This window comes from Cicer arietinum, chromosome 4 (genome assembly GCF_000331145.2).
Source record: "Cicer arietinum cultivar CDC Frontier isolate Library 1 chromosome 4, Cicar.CDCFrontier_v2.0, whole genome shotgun sequence".
In the NCBI taxonomy this organism is placed as follows: domain Eukaryota; kingdom Viridiplantae; phylum Streptophyta; class Magnoliopsida; order Fabales; family Fabaceae; genus Cicer; species Cicer arietinum.
Genome location: NC_021163.2, coordinates 16,862,991 through 16,886,211, shown reverse-complemented (window position 1 = coordinate 16,886,211; position 23,221 = coordinate 16,862,991). Strand labels below are relative to the sequence as shown.

At 27.3% G+C, this 23,221-nt stretch overlaps 3 protein-coding genes across 5 annotated transcripts in view; 1 reads left to right on the top strand and 2 right to left on the bottom strand.

Annotated features, from left to right (window-relative positions):
* Positions 1 to 9,895: 9,895 nt before the first annotated feature.
* Positions 9,896 to 14,825, top strand: LOC101496204 (myb family transcription factor MOF1-like). Of its 2 annotated transcripts, none has more exons than XM_027333430.2 (8): positions 9,896 to 10,017; positions 10,459 to 10,544; positions 10,658 to 10,911; positions 10,991 to 11,067; positions 11,168 to 11,204; positions 11,637 to 11,784; positions 11,974 to 12,214; positions 14,383 to 14,825. In XM_027333430.2, exons 3-8 carry the CDS (start codon positions 10,782 to 10,784, stop codon positions 14,677 to 14,679), a joined length of 930 nt encoding a protein of 309 aa, XP_027189231.1. In that variant the 5' UTR covers positions 9,896 to 10,017; positions 10,459 to 10,544; positions 10,658 to 10,781; the 3' UTR covers positions 14,680 to 14,825. The 2 variants fall into 2 exon arrangements, with proteins under 2 accessions (XP_027189231.1, XP_027189233.1); XM_027333432.2 differs by lacking the exon at positions 9,896 to 10,017 and having other exon boundaries at positions 10,320 to 10,544; positions 10,658 to 10,690; positions 10,793 to 10,911.
* Positions 14,826 to 16,671: 1,846 nt separating this feature from the next.
* Positions 16,672 to 19,023, bottom strand: LOC101495873 (uncharacterized). 2 transcript variants are annotated; one of them, XM_004497114.4, is made up of 6 exons: positions 18,791 to 19,020; positions 18,655 to 18,714; positions 18,411 to 18,564; positions 17,929 to 18,058; positions 17,266 to 17,421; positions 16,672 to 17,165 (listed from the first exon to the last, which is right to left on the bottom strand). In XM_004497114.4, exons 1-6 carry the CDS (start codon positions 18,948 to 18,950, stop codon positions 17,004 to 17,006), a joined length of 822 nt encoding a protein of 273 aa, XP_004497171.1. In that variant the 5' UTR covers positions 18,951 to 19,020; the 3' UTR covers positions 16,672 to 17,003. The 2 variants fall into 2 exon arrangements, with proteins under 2 accessions (XP_004497171.1, XP_027189028.1); XM_027333227.2 differs by having other exon boundaries at positions 18,411 to 18,714; positions 18,791 to 19,023.
* Positions 19,024 to 20,598: 1,575 nt separating this feature from the next.
* LOC101495225 (mitochondrial pyruvate carrier 1) overlaps positions 20,599 to 23,221 on the bottom strand; it is a 3,124-nt gene continuing 501 nt past the window's right edge. Inside the window, exons 2-5 of the mRNA XM_004497112.4 lie at positions 21,541 to 21,648; positions 21,343 to 21,397; positions 21,116 to 21,251; positions 20,599 to 20,809 (exon numbers count right to left, since the gene is read on the bottom strand). Of these exons, the coding sequence (XP_004497169.1) occupies positions 20,767 to 20,809; positions 21,116 to 21,251; positions 21,343 to 21,397; positions 21,541 to 21,633 (327 nt within the window). The 5' untranslated portion in view covers positions 21,634 to 21,648 and the 3' untranslated portion in view covers positions 20,599 to 20,766. The remainder of the gene's footprint in view (positions 20,810 to 21,115; positions 21,252 to 21,342; positions 21,398 to 21,540; positions 21,649 to 23,221) is intronic.

Below are 23,221 nucleotides of genomic sequence, written 5' to 3'. Positions count from 1 at the left end.
TTGAAAATGCATGCATGCACATGGAAGTCAATGAAAACTTCTTTATTGGGAAAAGTAACTAGCAACACCAATTCCATTCCATTCCATGGAATATGTGATGATTAAAAGGGATAGGTCCCATTTTCATCAACCCGGTCTTTATTTAATCCCTTAAAATAGGGAATTAGGTGGGATTTTTTTATGGTAAAAGGTTTTTTTTTTAATCCGTGCTCCTCTCCCGTTATCTCATGCACGTAACTGACCGCACAGAAGCTTCGAATATAATAATGCTAAATTTTTGGGTAACTTTGGAATTTGGTTAATAAGCTGCTCTAAAGACAAATATAAATTCAAATTTAAAATTTAATTTAAAATAATGAAATATACGTAAAAATTACATATCATTAGATGAATTATAGAAAGTTGGGTATGGTACCAATCAAATTAAATTTTGGGTAACATTGAATATGATATAACAATCACTAACATTTTCGTATAAAAAAAATAAAATAAAAACATTGGATATGATATATTTTAGAAAATGTGATAAGAATGCATATGATATGGTTTGGAAAATGTGTTATAATTTATAAATGAGAAGTATCCATTCTTTGTATTATAATTTAGATATTAAAATTAAGTTAGATTTAATACAAATTTTAAGATGTTATTAAAATATATCTAAGATCTATTAGATTTCTTGATTGTGTCACTCATGTTTATATTAAGATAGTTATCTACATTAGTGTTGTAGGTCATAATTTTATATGATGTAATATGTTAGTTATTGGGATTGTGACAAATATGTCCATGTAGAATTCTTAGTTATTTTAAGTTTATAAGTATTTACTTTAAAGATAATATATATATTAATTCAACACACAGAGTTATATTAATCTTTACATATTTTATTTTTATAGTTTTACTTTATTTTATACAATCTTGTATAATAATTTAACCTTCTATGTACTAAACGTTTTCTAGATTAATCTTGAAATTCTCAACTGAAAAACATAATTTTTCAGCATAATTACTTGATAAAGAATGAATTGCAAGTTAACCTACCTATTATCTTCGGAGTTGATCAAACGAATCAATGAAACAAACAATTAATCATACGGATAATCGACTAAACACTAAATTTAACACAACGATATCTAATATAGATCACATGAACTTTGAATGAAAGACTATTAAAATATTTTTTATTTTAGATTTAAATAATCAATTTGACAAAAAAATAATTTTTTATCAATTAAACCAAAAATTAATATAAAATACTGTATGAATAACTTTGTTATTTTTATAAGGGAGTTATCCATATGTAAATGAGTACAATAGAAGCAGACAAACGTCTTTTTCCAGCTTCAATAATACAATCTAAATTTGACGTTTGTTTGTCTTTTGTAACTGTGGCTAATTATCTCTTTAAATATTTATTTAATTTCGCACTTTGTCAAAACTAGTAGGCAAATAAATTTGAGGTCAAAATCTTTGCCTAATGCCTAACATGAACAGCCTTGAGACATCCTTCGAATGATTAATTAGCCATAATTTAATATTGAACAATACTTTATGATGCCATGACATGTGGAAAAATATATACCATGCCTTGATTTAAGTGTTGCTTTTAGAGATTTTGTGAAGGAGATTGATTTATTATTAGGTGTGGATCGACCTTGAATGAAGCAAAATGTGTGTGGAAAGAATAAGAAAGAACATGGGGTTTGTTTTGTAGATATGGATTCACCATCTACTTTTTGACAATATTATGGTATGCCAAAGAATGTCAAACCTCATTTTGGGCGTATATTTATTATTATATACAATGTGGTATGGTAATTAAGAACAACACGTGCGTGGCTTAGCATTGAGTCCTAAAATATACATATAAATCGCCTCAATTGATAGGGTGCATGAATAGGTAAAAATTAACAAGGTAACTACTTAGAGAAATGGAGAAAGTCCAAGATGTGGTTTGAAAAACTGTACACTATCTTTTAAAAGCAAATGAAATATAGTACTATATCTGAAAAGTTACAAAGGTTTGGTATATTTAGAGCACTTGGTAACCATCAAGACAAACAGGAAATTGGTATCATCGGTTTTAGAACAAAAATTTGCATTTTCTTTGTAAGAAATATTTTTTTTATATACAAAAAAAAAATGTTTATGTGTCTACAAATATTTTAAGTTGTTAATTAATCAAAAACTGGAAATAACTAAGTTTAGAGTGAGTCAAATCTGGCTTTGAGACAAGCAAGGGTAATAGAGTAAACTCTTTATCATTCATAATAGATTTATTTAACGATTATATATTAAATAAAATTCAACAATAATGTTGGCTAATAATTTGGTATTCTAAAACAAATTTCATAATATATATATATATATATATATATATATATTTGAATTAAAAAGGTAAGAGATAAAATAAATATGAGATTATTATTTTTCGGAAACTATTTTTGAGGGAAGAGAGTAAAATGTACACGAGCAACAAAAATGTGGAAATGATAGAGTAGTTAGTACATGATAGTTGGGGACTATCATGGGTGATATCGGTTATACATTAAAATTTAGTTTATAAATACTACTCTAATTATCATTTTAAATGACATGAATCAAAAACTATTTTACTCAGCAATTTATTTGTATTTTATTTTTAATATATTTTTTTTAAGTTTTTAGTTCTTAAAATTCTCTTTATCCGATTTTACACACTTAAAGTGTTCAAGAATTCAAAGTCGAAAAATAAAATGCATTCTTTAACATAATTTTATAAAACAAAAGGAATCATCGTTAAATATAATGAATCATTATTTAGAGTTTTAAGTTGACATTTTGATGGATGATACACTATGAATGGGAGTTTTAAAAGTCATATGAAATATAAACATACATCAACGATATTCTTATAAAACATAAGTTTATGATTGAGAAAGTAATTTAATTGATGTCAAGTGAACGGATTTATTTTTGAAAAATACACTTATTTTTCTTTATTTGAATCAAATTAACATTGATCTATCGTAAAAATTAGAGTTGTTTATGGAACCAACCCTCATTTATATAAAAATGATTTAACACAGTTGGTTTTACAAAACTAATTATGAAATCGGTTATGTCCATAATCAGTTTAACGATCAATATTTTTTGAAGATTTTACTTTTTTTGGAAAAAATACAAAAAAAAATTAATTTCTTTTATAAAATAAATATTGGAAAAAATTTCAAAATCTTTTTCTCTAAAACAAACAGATTTTTTTTTATAAAAAATTTGTTCGAAAAAAATCGAAATTCTCTTTTTTATCAAAAATAGTTTGAAAAAAAATCAATTTTTTGTTTTATAAATTTGTATCTAAAAATAATTTTCCAAAAAGAAAAAGAAAAATTATGTTGAAAAAAATTATAATTATAATTATATATATATATATATATATATATATATATATATATATATATATCTAAATTAACAATCAGTTAAGAAAATAGATAAGTATATTTAAAGTATATAAATTAGTTAAAAATCATAGTCTAAATATTTCAAAACTAATTATGGATATATACGTAGTTTAGTTGAAAAATTAGTTATTTTGTACAACTCTAATAAAGATAATGTTAATTTATACTACTTTGTTTTTTACAAATAAAAAATCATATCATTTCATTTAAAATAATAGTCTTATTTAACTTATACTACTATAAAATAATATATAATCCAAAAAAAATTTCAAAAATTAATATATTTAATTTTAAATTTTATTCAGATATAAATTTTTTAAATATAATTGTATTTAAATCTTATTACAAAAGAAATAGTTATAAAAGATATATTGACTATAAAGTTGGATGATTTTTAAATATTAATATAAGTTGTTATATAAAAGATGAAAATAATTCATTTGTCCATTAGTTTCACCTATTTTGAAAGAGAATGAATTTATAAATAAAAAGAAGAAGAAGCCGTGGTTGATAAATGAGTTAACTAGAAAAAAGTGTAGTTGAATCCTAATTTGCAAAGGGTGATGGTTATACTGCTACAGTATTTGGTTCTCTACTACTAAAATATCATAGCTATTTGTTTAGGTTATTCTCCAAAACAGAGAAATAAAAAGTGAAAATGGTTTCGAGGCACATATTTCGAGGCACGTCACCGTTTGCCTGGTCACGCCTAATGTACCGGCGCCCTCGACGCCGCCCCCACTATCCACTCTGTTGTTTTTCCCCTCAACACACAGTTTTTGTCCACTTCAATAATCAATTATACTTTTCTTTTTCTGTTAATAAACAAACTACTTTTTATCATTCAATTTCGACTTACTCAGTTACACATAGTCGGCTCTATAGTTAATATTTTACATTTAAATCTGATTTATGGTATATGATAAGTTTATTTAGATGTCTTATTTATATTAAAATTTAAATATTCTAATTATATTATATTACATTTTTTTTCATATTAATATTAATTTATATATATTAAATAAAAAATAATTTTATAATAAAATTATTTTAAAAAAATTTAAATCAAACATATACTAACTGAATATGAAATAATTTGATTAATTGATAAAATTTAAAATAATAAATAATATTATTAATATAATAATAAATAATAAAATATATATAAGTTGATATGTTAGACTTAATAGATTTTTTATAATTCTGAATATAACATATTTAAATAAATAATTTTTAAAAATAATCTAAACTTAACTTTTTTGTTAAATCACAACTTCGACGATAATAGGTTATAATTAATTATTTATTTTTAAAAAAAAATTAAATTAAAAAATCAAATTTAAAATATAACGAACTCAATATAAGCCAATCAAGTCATCAACACAGTGATCCCGAAAGTGTGTGAAGTACAGTATGGAATAAAATTACATAATTCAAATATCTTAATGAATAATTGTACAAATGATGATTAATAATAATAATAATAATAATAATAATAATAATAATAATAATTTATTTTTTTAGAAAAAAATTACAAACTTAAAAAAGTAATTAAAAAACCTATATTATATTTAAATATATTTTTAAAATTATATTCTTAAATAAATATGGTAAAAGTATTTATATATTTATTTATAAAATAGAAATAACTCTGTAATGATTTACTCTGTTTAATAATTTAATATAAACGATAAATTTAATTAGATTGATAATTATTAAAATAATATATTAATAATTAAATACACAAAATTTTATATAAATTTTAAATTTGTAATAGTCATGTAATCTAACTATCGATATTTGTTTATATTTTTTTAAATTATTTAATAAAATTTCAAACAGATTTAAAATTTTATATAAATTTATAGTTTATTTATTCAATAAAAAATTTTAATTAATAAAACTCATCTTTAATATTGAATTATTAAATTTAAATGAACATAAAATTGTAGTGAACGAATTTCAACTGTATAAGAGAATATAAAAATGATCATATATATAATTATCTTTTGTGATAAATAAATAAATTTATAAAATTTTGATAAATTAAAAGTGAAAGTATTTATATATTTATTTACTTAAAATGGAAATAAAGTAAAAGAAATTAGTGATAGTGAGTGATTGTGGGCACTACAAAATAGAAGAAAGTAAGAATGAAAAAATTGATTTCATGCAGCCTATGAGAAGAGAACAGTGTCTTAAATTTAATGCAGTTTTGGACGGTTTCATAATCCATCATTCCATTTGTGCAGGAATTTCAAGCATTCCCTATCTTCTGCCAATTCCATCATTACAATGCTGACACATAAACAGAGGAAGATGAAGAGAGAGAGAGAAAGAGTTCTTCTATTCTCTTCAAATCCATAAATAATTCCTTTTGCCTTTGCCTTATTCGATCTTAATGCCATACCCCCCCACCCCACAACTCTGCATTTTTCTGTCATCTTTTGGAACAATTCTTTCTGATTAGCTGAGATTACCATTTTCATTTTTGTTTCTTTCCTCTCTTATAAATAATGCTCACCTAGCTGTGCCCAAAATTTATTACTTCGCATTTATTATTTTAAATCCGTACCACTATTCCTCGTTCTTCTTTTTTATATCCAAACTCGGATTGGAATAACAATAGTAATAGGATATGTCAATACTGTTCTTGTTTAAACACTTCTTTCAATTCATTATTTCTCAATGGTCTTCAAAGTCTACTCACAATATGGCAAATATCTAAGGTAGCGTAGGATGATATTACCAATGATAGATGCTTCACTATCATAGATTAATTATTTAAATGGTTTGTTTTAATGTAATTGATTTATAATAGATTAATATTTAAAAATTATTAAATATTTTAATGAATGTGATTTGAATGATGTCTAATTTAATTCGATATATTATTTATATTATTATTTTTGATAATTAAGATGATTACATAGTTGATTTTACTTTAACAAATTGATTCTGGGGAGAATTTTTTTTTTTTTTTATCAAATTGATATGATCAATATATTTTTAAATATTGCTATACAATAATCATTTTTATTATATATATATATATATATATATTAGAGAAATTTTATAATGATATAGTTAAATTTTGACCATATAACTATAGATAAATGATTATAATTAAAAATTATTTAAGTAACATATGATAATTTAAAATATCACATGACTTTTTTTTTCTTAATCATAATAATTCATGTATAGTTAATTATGTGGTCATATATATATTTAATACTTAAAATTTATAGTAAAAAACTGTTTAAAAAAATTCAATTTAATTCAAAATATATAATATGAAATATTAATTATGAATATTTACTTAAATTAGTTGGTTAAAATAAAATCTCATGTTTATCTTTATTCTGATTTAAAAATTAAATGTGGCAAATTTTGATTATTTACTTTTTATAAGTTATGTTACCTTTTATTTATTCAAAATCCTTACTACATTTTTTCTATGTCTTCAATTAAATTTGCCTGATCATAAACCATTTAATATTTTATATTATGATAAACCGTTTGATATTTGATATTATGATGTGAAACTTAATATTATAACTTTTGTTCTGAAAGAAACGGGGAAATTTTTGAAGAATGTTCAAGAAAGAAAATTCTTTTGCTATTGTAGCTTGGAGCCTTATTACTTTGGAAGAATGGGTATATACAAGTTCAGAGAGGAGATATGGAAGCCACTACCTAATGATATAAAATGTAATAGAGATGGATCATTTCATTCAGATTGAAATCTTGTTGGTATTTGTTTGAGTCTCAATAATGGATCTGTAGCTGCTTAAAACTTATGCAACACTCAATACCATTTGTTAATATTTCTCTTATAATAGAATTACTTCAATATTAAATATAGAAGTAAAAGTAGAATACAAAATTTAATATATTTAATTTAAAATTTAGATTAAATATGTTAATTATTATTTATTTATTTTAATTTATATTTAAACCAAAAGAGTATTAATTTCAAAAATATTATAATATGGTGTTGGGTATATTTAGAAGTGTTAAAAAGATATGTTAATAAATCAAAAATAAAAACTCTCCATTGAAAAGGATATCGGCACAAGTCAACTTCCAAGTAATTAAAATTATAATTTTTAATACACATTTAATATATTTGTCAAAAGAAAATATATACTTTTAATAAATACTGTTTTTATATTAGTGTAATAATAACTTTTGTCTTTTATTTTCTATTTAATATTTTATTTATTTATATTTTTTTAATTCGTTTTGTCTTTTATTTTTTATGTAATATTTGAATTTGTCTTTTTTGTTTTGACAAATCATTTTAGTCTTTAATAAAAACATAAACTTTAATAATTTTATAAAATATAAAAGATTTAAATAAAAAAACAAATATATTATAAAAATAAAGAAAAAAAATTATATTTTAATCTATTTTTATGTTTGAATTATTAACAAATATGGAAGGGTATTGAACGATTAAAAAAAATTGATATAATTTTAAAATTGGAATTGAGATTAATATAATTCTACAATTATGGATATAGTCTCTTAACACATCTATTTCAGCATAACTCTAATATATTTGATATAATTTAAGTATAAATTTTTTCGTAATTTTTTAATTTAATTTTAGATAACACTTTAGTTTTATATTTTTTTTTTTAGATTTAGTCTTTTATTTAATTTTAAGTAATAATTTGATCATTTATGTCAATAATGTTATAATTTTTTTTATAAAAATTCAAAAAACTTATTAAAATTTTCAAACAAAACTCATAAAATTAATTTGACGTTGTTGGAGAAGGAAATAAAAATTTATTTAATATATGAACTTTTTTGAACTTGATATCGAATTTTATAAATTTTGTTTGAAGATTTTTGATAAATTTTATAAATTTTTGTGAAAAAATAATAAAATTATTGATACATATTTTAATATAAAAAATTAAATTATTATTTAAAATTAATAAATCGGGAAACAGGTCTAAAATTTACTATAATATTAAAATTTAAGAGATAATATTTAATTCAACGTGGACTCTTGAAAATATATTTAATGATATATACCTATAAAAAAGAAAACAATAAAGAAAGTTGATTGATTGATTTTGATGGCACGTCTCAGCTGTTGAATGATAGTAGATTGACAATAGTTCTGAGTTAAAATTCCACATACGGAATTTATCACGTTGACGTAGAGATCCTTCCAACAATCTCAGCCGTTGATATTTCATGGCGTAATTTCGAGGTGCTAGATATATAAATTTAATGAGTAAAAAAACAAAATATTTAAATTTATTAGTGTCAACTTGGGATTGGAAATTTGGTACCACCACGGCATCACCAGGTCTGGATTTTTTTAATTGTAAAATTATTTGTCTCACTGGTTTTCTTATTTGGCTAAAATGTTAATCAAAATTATAGTATAAAGTATAAAGTTTCCAATCCAAATAGTTGACTTGTGATTTTCCTTCTCGCTTGTGACAAGAAAGGTATTCCCTTAAGACTTTAACAGAGATGTCTAGTCATTAATTCAGAAGGCATTTTGAATATTTCGCCTCTTTTAGGACAAACAGATGTGATACAATATTCCTTATCAACTTTTCATTTCTTGCCTTTGGCTAATTCAAAATGGAAATTTTAACTATTGAATTGAAAAATTAATATTTATTTATTCAATTTGATGTAATTTATTGATAAAACAAAAATTTAAAGTTGTTTAATTAAAAATAAATAAATTTTTAAATAATTTTATAACTTTCAAAATAATAACATAAACAACAATATACCTATAAATATGATAATACATCAAAATAAGATTAACTTGTAACCAAAAAAAAAAGACATTACTATAGTCACTTTATTATAAATTTTGATTAGGTTATATCTCCACTGTTGAATTAAAAGCAACCACTTTTAAGTTACTATCGTTACTAATATAATAGTTTTGTTAATAGACACATTAAAATAACTAAAACTTTTAAACATAAGGTTTGGAATTATAAAGTAAATGAATACGTTTTAACTTCAGTATAGTTAATTTAATAAATTTTTAGATGTAAAGAAATTTTTATATCATTTTATTTAACCAAACAGTTAAAAAATACATTAAATTAATCATACATTTAACTATTGTAGCACCATAAATTATCATTTAATTAGACACGTAAAAATGAGAAGAAATAATATGTAATTTGAAGATAATAATTAGATAGAAAAAATAGAGAAAAAGAATATATGTGATTTATTGGTGGTATGAGGGATATATTGAAGGGCAAAATAGTGATATAAGAAGGATAAAAAAGGTTAATAAAGAAAAAAGAAAAAAGAAAACATATATTCGAAATGGAAGCAGAGAGGTAAAAGCGTGGGGCGTAAGGAAAGGATAGAAATGGGTATGAGAATGATATTAAAGGGTAAAAGTGAGAATGGGGTATTAGTGTTACAGAGTGATGATGAGGAGGTTGGCGTATGTAGCAGGCTAGAGAGAGAAAGAGAAAGAAAGCAGTCTATGGTCAAAGCGAGGCAGTTGAGAAATTGTAAACACCGATCGATCTACTGTTATGTTAATTGCATTTCTGCCATAGCTGTAATCATTTCTCGTAACTTCTTCTCTTCTATTCTCTCTTCTCTGTACCAACTCACAACTCCTCTTTTTTATCTCTGTTTCCTTTTTTATTTTTTTAGGAGGAAGGAATAGCCTAACACACTCTGATACAAAAATTTATCGATTTGGACCATTTATAACTGTCTTTTACACTTGCAAATTATGTATGTGTAATCAATATAAAAATATTTATATTTCATTTTTATTTACAAATATTTTATTTATTTATTAATAAAATTAGTTAAATTTTAATTATGAGTGAATTTTCCTTTTTGAATTTATAATTGTAATATTAACTCGATTAATGTTTATTTAATAAATTAAATTTAAAAAATATATAATTTATTTTTTATAAGATTATAACACATAATAGAATTTGTTTACTTTATCATAAAGGTTTATTTGAATAAAATTGATTTGTAGGGTTTGGCATATAAATATTTTGGATCCTTAATGTGTGTGATTGGCAATTCCACAAAAGGTACAGCAACCACCATGAGATATATCAGGTATAATCAGTGACACCAATGTTATGTCCTAAAGGAATTTTCAGACTTCTCACTCCATTTTTCTTCGTCTTTTCATTTTCTCTCCTCATTTATATTCTCTCTCTCTCTCCCAGCTGGATTCTCTTTTCATAGCTAGGAAGCAAAAAGTACATTACTACTTTTTCTCCTTTCTCACTCTCCCTATATATATATATATATATTCAATAAAGAACACTTATTTTGAAACCAAAAAAAAAAATGAGTAATAGTTGTGGAAGAGAAGGAGCAGTGAGACAATATGTTAGATCGAAGGTTCCTCGTTTAAGATGGACTCCTGAACTCCATCGTTGCTTTGTTAATGCCATTCATACCCTTGGTGGTCATCATAGTAAGTTCATTTTCACATATATATTTTCTTATATATATTCTTTTTATTTATTTCTTTCTTTCTTTTGTCTCCTTTGTAGAGGCCACCCCTAAACTTGTTCTTCAGCTTATGGATGTTAAAGGCCTCACTATTTCACATGTCAAGAGCCATCTTCAGGTTCTTTTCATTCTCATTTTCATTTTCATTATTATTTATTATTATTATTATTTATTATTATTATTATTATTTATTGGTTTTCCTTCTTTGTTCTAACCAGATGTATAGGAGCATGAGAGGTGAATTGGGAAGACAAGGTAGTAAACAATACTTCTTTACTCAACAAGGATATTTTTTCTTCTTCAATGTTATGTCATCTTTACTTTGCATCCTATGTGCATTGAATGCAAAGACACTTCAGTCTATTGTTCTTTCTTCTCTTGGTACTTTTTTTAATTTCCAAAACAATTTGCTTTATGTATAACTGGGAACTCTAAGACTACAATGCTCATTTATTACTCGCACTTTAATATTTTAGTTCATGCCAAAACTGTGTATCAAGAATAACGAACTCATGTCCTTGTAAATCTTCTTCTAATGGTATAAAAATATTATATTTTTAGTGCTAAAAAATACATAGCTTTTATGTACAACAAAGTTTATTCCTATTGTTGATGTGAATCCAATTTACCTATACACCCTTCATAAATTTTTTATGAATGTATATTTATATTACAATTTCCTATCAGGTAGGACAAGCTCACAACAAAGAAACCAATGTCATGAAGAGAATGATGATGGATGTGTTGATGAAGTGAATGTGGAGCAATCTTGTTCAAAACTCATGAGAAGAGAATCTGATTCCCTCATTGGACAAAGTAATAACTTCACAAAAAGGTACTATAAAATAATTTTACCTTTATTTTACTCTTGAAATAATTTCAAACTTTTTGAACATAGTGGTAAAGTATAAAAGAGTGAGAGAAACAAATTTAGTTGATATTAAACTTTGGAAAGGTAACTTTAACTTTATGAATATTTGAAATGAATAACTTTTGATATGAATTGTTTACGTACACAACACAGGGGTAGAATAGAGAGGAGAAGTTGTAGTGAGCAGCAATGCAGCAATAGAATATGTGATGAAGCAGTTACAAATCCGTACTGTTTTTATGATTATGTACAACAACAGCCCAATACCATGGATGATCAAAACAAAGGAGTTTCTCATACCCCCATTTCCACAACATACCCCCCTCTCCTATCACATTTTGCCAAAAACATCACTTCTTTCAAATCTCATAACCAAGATTCTGATTTCCCTCAGGTGAGTTTCTCAACTGCACCCTTCACCTATGTATTTTTTTTATTACATTTATCCTATATACTCTATAGATGTTGTCATCATAAGAGCTAGAGAAAAGCACAAGATTTAAAAATATTAATTTAAATGATAAAAAAATGGATACACCATAATCTCATAATTTTTTGTTGGATCCTATTCCTATAGTAGCTTTTTTAGTAGTACAGAGTATATTTTGAGCTTAATTGGAGTGTGATGTTGGTTTTGGGTTTAATTTCACTGCCATGCTAGCTTAGCTTAGCTTAAGAGGCTATAGCTAGTAGTATATGTATAATGTATTTTCCTAACATTTGAACTTTTGTTCAGTAAGATCTTACGTTTTGCCTGTCAAATATTTAATTAAAATCTTTTGGGATCCACGTTCTGTGAGTTTAATGCCAAACCGTTGGTTTTCACAGCTGCCCCCTGCTGCCCGTGCATTCTATATTTTATATTCGGTTTGAATCTAAAAATCATAATAAATAATTCAATGTGATTTTTGTAATTTTAGCATAAAACTAAATATATATCAAGTAATATATTATTTAATCAATTGTCTATATCATAATGAATATCTATCAAATAAATTTAACACAAATTAATAGATGGAAGTACAAAATTATTAAGTGAGAAGTACTTTTAAAATGAAGAGCAAGATGATTTAATCTTAACTGTATACTGTATATCTATACATAGATTAATTGAAGATATTTTATGACATTTTGTAATAATAAAATTTATTTCTTTCACTCCCTCGTTTGATTTTATATAATACATATAATATAAGTTTATAAGTTTTTTTTGCTTTGAAAAGAAACCTTTTAGAATGTTCCCTATAGAAAAATGTTTTCACTCAAAATGGTATTTATTTTAGCCATATTTTGTTTTGAAAAGTAAAGACCGTGGGACACCTTCCTTGGATGTTGATTCTGTTTACATTTTGCAGCTGTAATTTATTTAATTGTGCGTAGTATTATTGTTTGTGACTTTGTTCCTCCATTATTCTTAAGGAGTTGGTTTTTTGAAAACCACACTTGAAAACACTGATTGAACACGCTAAAAATTGTGTAAAGTTGTCAACATAAATAAATATACTATTATTCTATTCAAACACATTTAATTGCCCTAGTAAGTGGTTAGAGATTGATTTGGTCCCCTTGTACGACCTATAATAAGTATAATGGTTAGGAATTGGAGTGCTTTTCTTTGGGCAAAATCTACGGTCAATATAAAAAAAAGATGTATTCAGAAAATTATAATAATGTCTATTTAAAAAGTAAATGATAATATACTTTATTAGTTATTTAGTTGATATAAAAAATTACACATAAATAATGATTACATAATTATTTATATAAAATATTGAGAGAGATACATATTTGTTGGTGTTGATAATTTATATAAAAAATGATTACACAATTATTTATTAATTATTTATTTTTTTCTTTATTTCATTTATAAATAATGAGAGGGATTTATTTTTTACTTTTTTTTAAACACTAAAAAAATTAATAGTAATAAAAATAAAATAATAGTACATAACATACGAGATAAATACTTATTATTAATTAATATTAAAAAAAACATAAAAAATATTTATCGTTTATAAATATTTAAAAAGCATAGAATAAGTTTTGAATGTTATCTAATTTAAAAAGCACAGAATAATTCTTGAATATTAATAAATATTACCATGGTTTGTTTGCATTTACATTGTGGCCGAAAGGGTCATCGTGACTCTTCTAAATTAACCGCTCCTTTATTTGAGTTTTATTCACATTCACTGGTCCTGCCTAATTATTGGAATATGACTTTTCAATTGGAAATTTATGTTTGTCATTTTTCATTGCATTTATATGGTCAATACTTCTTTTCAAGTCACATGTCGTTTTTAATTACTACTAACTCCAGTCCTCACCCTTCCAAAAACTAAGGATAACCTACATTAAAATGTGGGGTTACTCTATTACTAAAAGATATTTAATATTTTCATTATCACTTGTTACTTTCATATGTTAATATTAGTAGTTTGTAGTATATTTTGGTACAAGGTATAGGAACGTTATGGATAAATTTTATAAAAATGTTGGTTTTCCATGTGAGAATATTTTTGACATGTAACCATTTCTTATGTGTGTTTGTCAATTGTACAGGCTACTAATGTGAATGACAGAAATACCCCGTCAGGGGCAATTAATGGACTTAGGAAAACTGACACAGCACATGTAGAAGTTGAAGGTGTAGGAGGGTATGAGTTGTCATTGTCACTCACATTGCAAAATCCTTCACCTCAGACAAGTAATGCTTCTAACTCGGCAAGTGGAATCAGTGAGACAATCTCATGCTGTCCTAACCCTGATGGGTTTAGCAGCTACAAAGACTGTTATAGAACATCTACTGTGAAAGAAAGGATTAATTTAGACCTATCTTTAGCTATATGTGGCAATTGATTTGATGCTATAGTTCACTGTAACATCTTTTACTTTAGGCATAATTCACTGTACCTCTTTCTTTATTCTCTTTGCTTACACTTTTGCTATTTTTCTTGTCTCTCTTCACTGGGTGACTTTTCAATCAGAATTTTAATTTTTTTTAATAGACTTTCTAGAGATGATTAGTATGCAAATGGGTGCTGTGAGGCTAACAATGACAACAACAAGAAAGACACATCTATTGGAACAGTAATAAAGCAACAGTATTCAAGTTTCATATGACTTCATCAAATCTAGTTATGAGAATATCCTAGTTAAAATTTTTAAGTAGAAATTTGTCAATCATATAGTTTAAATGACTGAGATATTATTTTTTAACAATTAAATGACTGAGATTAAGTTCGTTTTCACTCATAGTTTAAATATAACAAATTTAGGGTTCGGGTTAGCATATGCTTGCTATAATGCAACTGCATTATAACTTGTTATTTAAATATTTTTAAAAAAGACTACACATACTCTAATTAGTGACACCCCCTCCCCTCCCCCAAGCTAGCTTGGAGAGGAAATTGATTTCTAAATCATCTTAAGTAGATTCACAAGCTATGCAGCAGCACAGACAACAATATTGTCGCATTTGGATTAGAGGCAATTACTAGATTTGGCATCCGATTTGAAATCAACGGTTAAGATGATTTAATGATGATTTTGGTCATGTGTAATGTAAACCGGTTGATATCAAATTAATGGTCAATAACTACTAATACATGTAACTACAGGTTTTTTTTTAACTGAAGTGGAACTGGATACAATCTTTCAGGTATTACTAGCTTAGCCTTGAGAGTGTATATAGGGATGGGAATAAGCTAGGCCGTCCGACAGGGGCCTATGGCCTGGCCTACTTATGGCCTGGCCTGACCTGGCCTATTTAATAAAAAAATCAGGCTCAGGCTATTTTTAAAGCCTATTTATTTAAATAGGTCAGGCTCAGGCTTATAAAGAAGCCTATTAGGCCTGACAGGCCGGCCTATATATATTTAATTATTTATTAATATTATTTTTTATTATTATATTAATAATATTATTTCCTATTTTAAATTTTATCAATTAGACAATCACTCAGTAGTCATTCCATATTCGATAATCATTCCATATTTGGTAGTCGTTCCATATTCGGTACTCATTCAATTAGTCAATAACTCAGTAGTCCTTCCATATTTGTTTGAGAGGTAATAATTGGTACATTTGTTTCAAAAAAAAAATCTATTCTTTGAAACCAAGAATTATGTTTTAGGGTTTAAAGGATGTTTGTTTCAGATTTTTTAAAAATTATTTTGTTAGAAAAATTATTTTTTGTTTAATATATATAGATATGTACATTGATATTGGTATGTGAAGAGCATTTAAATATTTTAATATGAATAAGGCTTTTAAATAGGCTTCCAGGCCAGGCCAGGCTTTTAAAAAGGCCAGGCCAGGCCGAAAAAAAAGCCTATGATAGGCCGTAGGCCAGACTTAGGCCTAAAAAATTAATCGTAGGCCAGGCTCAGGCCTTGCAAAGCCTGGCCTGACCTGGCCTATTCCCACCCCTAAGTGTATATACTATAATGGAATTTACGGGCGAGCCCAATGATGAGAGCGTGGACTGTTTGGTCATCAAGCTTGAGAGACAATTTTGTCCAAAAAGCCTCTACTAATTGGACCCATGTAGTCCAACCTAGTTTTCATTCTATTTTTCTCTGAACATGTTCATCTATTTGTTTTGTTTGGGCTTGTAGACAATAAGAGGGTCCAATTAGATTCAAAAAAGAAATGACAGGAACCATTTTCATGACAGAGATGAACATGAAAATGGAATCTTAATCTCTCAAAATAATATAAAGAGAATCAATCTCCTTAGATTCAAAAAGAAATGACAGGAACCATTTTCATTCTTTAAAAATATACTATATGTCGTACTTTAAATTTTTAAGCAACCCTGACATAACACAAACCACTGAACAAACGAAGGAAAAAGCCAATAACATGTTCAGCTTGAATAAAGCGTATACTGCTTGAGTTCACAAAATCATATTTAATAATAAGTTAGCCGCATCATAAATATAAATAGGTGGAGTAAAGCTAAAGTGGCTACAGCTTTTACTTGTTAGAAAGGGTGAGAATAATAGTACATGGCTTAGGAGGGACTACATTACACTGTTGGTTCATTCCATTTGCATTTGCAGGGTCATACAAAACCCACCAGATATTTCCAGGATAAAGAAAACAACCTGAGAATGCAACAGTGTTCACTAGCCCCTAAAGCATGCTGAAGTGAAACAGTATCATAGAACCAGTCCTTCTCATTGCGCCAATGACCCTTCCTTGGTATTATTGGGATTAAGGGCCTTGACACAGAGTCGCGGTTTAGTACTAACCAGGTTGCTGGGAAGAACAGAAACAGCAACCACTATGGACCCATTAGGTATTCCAGAAAGGGGCAGAACCTCAACAAGAACAGAGAGCTGCAAAACAAGTATTTATTCAAATCATGCGTAAATGTATGTGAAATGTGAATACCGAAAGTTATAGTTTGTTTAATGCAGTACAACAACATATTTTTACCTCTGGAGACCTGAGATCCACTACTGAATCTTTCACAACATTATTGACAGCGGAAGCCACTATTTCGAAGCATTTACTGCGGTCCAGCAAAGCATTTAAATTTTCTTTCACAGACTTCGTCTCTTCTATCCCTCTTCGGTTAAACCCAACAGCAAACTACAAAGTCAATTAACATACACATCAAGCATGCGTTATTTTTTAACATAATAGTCAACTCTGAAAGCAGAATCATATTGTGTATAAATAAATTATTGTCTGAAACTTATTTGGAGCTAAATTCGTTTAAGAAATATATACTTCATAATCTCCAAAAATCATTTAATTTCAAAAGATAATATTTTCAATCACAAAGTTGAGAAAGTTCCAAACAACGGACAGAACAAAATCTCAGTTCTTCTGACATTATTGGGCATCATACATGTAGAAAGTCAAAACAATTAAGATCTTATGAATCCCCATATACTAAGCCAGCATTCTGATATCAGCTTCATTCATATTGAAATTTTCATAAAAAATGTTGGCTATTCTTTGGCAATGGGGATAGTGGGAGAGTGTACTCCAGTATCTCAAGTGATGAGAATTGCCACGAGTCCAAGATACTTTTGTTAGCTTATGAAAAACATGACGTAGTAGTTACAACTAAAAGGTAATACTGAATTGAACCTTTAAAGGCCGTCCAAGTTTGTCCTGTTTAGCATCCACAAATTTTTTAACAAGCGTTGATACTACTTCTTGTAGTTCTTTTTCTTTCAAACTACAGGTAGCTTGGATAGGTAAAATGCGATGGCACCAACTGCAGCAGAAATTTATACATTATTAGTACCAAAACAGAAAGGAGGAATTTGTACAATACGAGTATACGTCCATCAACCTACATAAATAACATATCCAATCAATAAAAACAACAACTCATAAATAGAATTCGTTAATCCATATTTTTATCAATCCTTAAATCCCTAATGTAGCGGCCACACTTCAAATTGAAGGCGTTGACACCGACATATGTGGTTACAATCAATGATTTCTATTTTCTTAAATAAATTATTATCAGTATCTATGTGTGAATGTGATTGTGATGTCCAGTGTTTGTGGTTCATTTCCCTTAAATTATTATAACAGAAGCAAGCAGGAGATGATATACTTACAGAGGGAAAGTTAAGTTCCTGGATTCCAAAGCCTGAATGATATTAGAGACAATACTAAGAGTGTCATGGAATATGTTATTAGGAAAAATAAAAAGTATCAATCCACTCCTTGTGAGTTTAACCAAAGAAAGGGCAGCGAGTGAAGTATCTGTAGCTGCAATGGCAATAAACATAGGAAATGAATGTTGAATTAATAAAAAGAAAACCCTATAATATAAAAAAGGGAGTAGGAAGTAGGAAGTACGATTAGCGAGGAAGTTGTGAAGGATGTGAATAGCTTCTTTAGTAGCGCTTTTCTCCCGCTCTGAAAAGGTGTGAATTAAAAGTAATATATGAATGAATTAAAAGTAATATAAAGAAGAGAAGGATTAAGAACAGACTGATGGTACAAGTGATGAGAAAGGCAGAATGAGAGTGAGTGAGAAGTGAAGACGGAGCATTGTAGTCATAGCGAGGGAGTTTGATTACGCTCGAATGCTGCTCCCACGGCTTCATTTCTTCTTCTTCTTCCTTTATTCTTGCCGTGTCTGTACCCTCCATTTTTATTCTCTCCAGATACCACTTTTCTCGAATCGATTTCACCCCTCTTCCTATTCTTCACCTGCAATGCCAATACAATACCATCGTTATTTTATTCTACTTTTTTTTTTTTAATTATTATTATTAAATATAATGTTATTTAAAAATAACTATTGAAATTTTTGTTTTAAAAAATAACATATTGGGATTGAAAGAATAACCAGAAAATTAGTGTCATATATAAAGTGTATACACTATCAAATACTATTTCCTTTCATGTATTTTTTTAGTGAGTTAAATAAGACCAATATCAAATCAATACTTAAAAAACACAATTTCATAAAAGAAATGAGCAGCAAAAACTACAAATATTAGTGCGTTTATTTGAGTTTAAATAAAAATAATTTTTAATTTAAAAAATTTAGAATTTTGTTTTAAATTTTTTTCTTCGTTTGTTTATTATTATAAAAATGATATTTTTAAATGATTTTTAATTTGTTTTTATACAATTTTATAAAAACGATTTTTTAAACTACAAATTATCATTAAGGACGTCATTTTTTTAAATACATTAATTTCTCTCTTTTCTAAAATTACTATATGTATGTTGTCGTTTGATTATTCATGATCTTTACTTGATAGAATCTTTGTTATCTAAAGTATTTGGTGTCTAAGTTACGAACAATTGAAATACACTTTTCAAAATAGATTAATGTATAGTATTTATCAAAAAGCAATAAATAAATCTATAAAAGTAAAAATACATTCTTATCAATATATGAATAAAAAAATATAAAATGATTTAAATAAAAGGAATAGAAACAACAACAAAAATAAAAATAATGTGTAAAAATCGAAGAGGAGAAAAAAACTTCCTTAAAGAAAGTCTAGATAAAAGTCGCAGAAAGAAGAAGAAGAAAAAAGAGAAAATCAAGTAAAAATTGATAAAGAACAATTTCAAAATTTTCAAAGAATAAAGTCATTTTCAGTTAAGTTATGAGTTTTTAAATTGTGTCGCATCTTCCTTTCTTGTCTATCGCATAAATAATTTTGAGAAACTACTATTAATTTATTTTAGAATCACTTTTTATTTCAGCGGTTTCGTTTACCCAACAAACATATTCAACCCTATTGCTGACGTTATACTTTACAAGAACGGGGTGTCGAAGTTTTACATTATTTCCAAGTTTCAATGACTAAAGAGACACTTCAATAAGACATATTTGCTTGTTTGCGTTGAGTTTTATTATTCTCTACTCTCTAGTAGAGTAATGTTCTCCAGTACTTTTACTTACTTAGGTTCTTCCTCTGCTTTCTAGTACTATTTTCTGTTTTTGCATGAATTGTTTATGTATTAGAGGTATCTATTATACTCCTTCATTACTAAACCAACAAGTCTGGATTTCATCCATCATTACATTGCATAACAAGTGATACCCTTGAAAAGCTACAGTTTATACTTATTTTGCTCAAACTTGTATGTTTCAAGTTTAAAAATTATGTCCATAAAATGTGAGTTCAATAGTAAGAACTTGATTTTGTAATCTCATAGTATGAAGTTCAAATTCTCTCTAAAATGGCGTAAAATGATAGTTAATGTCATTATTTGAATAAATATCAATTTCCCTTCCTAACTTAAAATAAAAGTTGAAAGACTTCTCTAGGGCAGTTTAAAAACCATCAAACCTTTGATAATATACTTATTTGATATCCTTACAAAAGCAAATACTCTGCAAATTCTCAATCATTTAGTTTCCACGATCCCTTTCTTACAATCAATTCTATCAATCAATTATTCATAAATCGACAAGTTCAAACACAATCTTTTCAAAAAACTTCATTCACTTGATGAAGCTTTCTCCTTCTTCCCCGAGAGATACCTACAAAAAAAATTGCAAAATATACAAACTTTTATCAGTAATCTCACATTTATAGCTCCATTCAGTCAAAATAAAATACTAACACTACATTTAAAGACCACTTAAAATTGAGATAAGTGGAAAGAAGAAAATAGAGAAGGGGTTCCTTAGAAACCACAATGACAGTGGTAAATCATAAGAAACTGCGTGCACGTCAGATAATGACAAAAATACATCTACAATTTCAATAAAAGAGAATATACAAAGTATTGCCGATAATCGTCAGCAAAACAATTGTTTCGTTTTGCTTGCGCATTAGCTGCTTACCCTTCTGCCTTAGCCCATCGGGTATGTTGATAGAGCTGAACAGTCTCATTTGAAGCATGACATGCAAGAAGTAAATAGTTTCGTGGCTGTACCATCCACGCAAATCTCATGAACAATGCTGAATAAATACACATTGCTGCATAAAAAAAAAAGCAGATGAAATAATCAACAGACCATATATATGCCAAGAAGAGTTTCAACTTTTCAAGAAAAGTAAGGTGCCAAACCTCCTGTCATGTTGCCAGAAATCATTTCTGGAGGTTTATTGATGTCAGCCAACCCCTTTTCAACATAAAATTTTGGCATATTAGTCATACTTACAATAACCAAAGGTTGAGACCAATTTTGTAGACTTGACTAGTCAAGTAAATTAATGCTGGACTTTATTAAAATCATAAAAAGATGATCATACGAGTGAAACTCACAGCTGCTACGAATCCCCAGTTGGCAACAGGTCCCCAAAAGTGAGTTGTTTTTGGACCAACTGGACTGTTCAAAAATGCTTTGAAGGAAGCCATAAGATATCACTTCTACTGCAGATTGTCATTATGAAACTGTTAAGATGACTTCATTAGAGTAAAAATATCATATCACAGGTATGTAAATGCAAATCTTTACTATTATTATTATATTTTAAAACCAAAATAGTAAGACTGCACCACTACAAAGCAAAGTTGTATTCCAAAAAAGACTAATATGCTTAAGTCTTACATAGTCCAACAAACAAGTCCTCTCAACATGCTCTTGGCTGTATTATTATAAAAATACTTAATCTAGTAAAGCAAAACAAGTTTAAATTTTAACAATTGAGGAAAGGGAAATTATTTTTAATTAATGTGACACTAACGACCATTTTATAACCATCTTCGAGAGAATTTGAACTCTGTTCCATGAGGTTACAAAGGTCAAGCTCTTACCATTGGGCTAACACCTCATGGATAGTAAAGTAAAACTAGTAATAGTATACAGCAATGTAGATCAAACATCGCCAAAATATCTTATAACAAATCATGTCTAATATCAGACAACTATGTAGTCGGTATCAGTATATAAACTAAACATAAAATACAAACAATATACAAAAATACTAAAAAAATAGCAAAATACACAATTAAAAGGGTAATTGTACTTAATAACCAAAATCTAACATCAAAATCAAGTTCTAATTGTAATCATAATCAACAAAATAGAGAACAAAGCAGAAGAAACAGAGTAGACAAAACAATGTCACAAAAAGAACGAAAACAACACAGCAAGAACATAATGATGTTGAACAGAGTGAGAACGGAACAAAACAATGCTGAACAGACCCCTTTGTGGGTTTAGAATAGTAAAAAATTAGGACTTAAGTGGATGAGAATGAACTAGATACACTTAATGAAGAATAAATAAATAAACTTATGTTTTTGAAAAAGCCCTAGAGTGGGTCCAATAGCGGGTCGCGATGATAGCGGGATCCCGGCCGGGAGCGCCGCTACCGTCGAACGTGTTTTCCCGGTTGGTGGCATCGTGGCGAGCCCCTCCACTGCACCGGGATAGTGGGGGATTGACAACATATTAAATCCACATATGTTTCAATGGATCGACCTATATCTCCAACTAATAGACAATTCTTCTCCATCTCTCCTACTCTTCTTACAATTGTTTCCCCGAGTTTTCTAACCAATGTTCCCAATGGCCTAGATTCTTCCATATTAACATAGGATTGAGACCTATGGTGCTGCCATAGCAGGTGGCGCTTCACCAATTGCCTATTGCAGCTGGCAGAAAACCTGGACAACATTTCGTTATGGCTGCTATTTAACAACATTGATTCTCACACATGCCCAAACTATCTAAGATAGACTTCACCTCTTTTCTACAATTGGTGCTATCCCAACTTTCTCTCTAATACTTGTACTTGTAATCCAATATTTCTTTCATGACCAATTATCCATTGTAACATTCTAATCTCTGCAGCACTTAGCTTACTTTCTTGTGAGCATACAACATCGAAGGTCTTATAATTGAGCACTGATTTTTTTTTTAAAGTAGAGTAATTTTGTATGACAAATTATACCATAATACTTAAACTAGTAATATCTAAAGAAAAAAACATTCTAGTCC

What these genes read in the sequence shown, in the direction of transcription:
- LOC101496204 (XM_027333430.2), top strand. Translation starts at nt 10,782, where the DNA reads ATGAGTAATAGTTGTGGAAGAGAAGGAGCAGTGAGACAATATGTTAGA. An exon ending in AGGTGAATTGGGAAGACAAG is followed by an intron (nt 11,205 to 11,636) that starts GTAGTAAACAAT and finishes ATTTCCTATCAG; the next exon opens with GTAGGACAAGCTCACAACAA. An exon ending in AGTAATAACTTCACAAAAAG is followed by an intron (nt 11,785 to 11,973) that starts GTACTATAAAAT and finishes TACACAACACAG; the next exon opens with GGGTAGAATAGAGAGGAGAA.
- LOC101495873 (XM_027333227.2), bottom strand. Translation starts at nt 18,950, where the DNA reads ATGGAGGGTACAGACACGGCAAGAATAAAGGAAGAAGAAGAAGAAATG. An exon ending in TCTCATCACTTGTACCATCA is followed by an intron (nt 18,715 to 18,790) that starts GTCTGTTCTTAA and finishes ACACCTTTTCAG; the next exon opens with AGCGGGAGAAAAGCGCTACT. An exon ending in AGGAACTTAACTTTCCCTCT is followed by an intron (nt 18,059 to 18,410) that starts GTAAGTATATCA and finishes TTTCTGCTGCAG; the next exon opens with TTGGTGCCATCGCATTTTAC.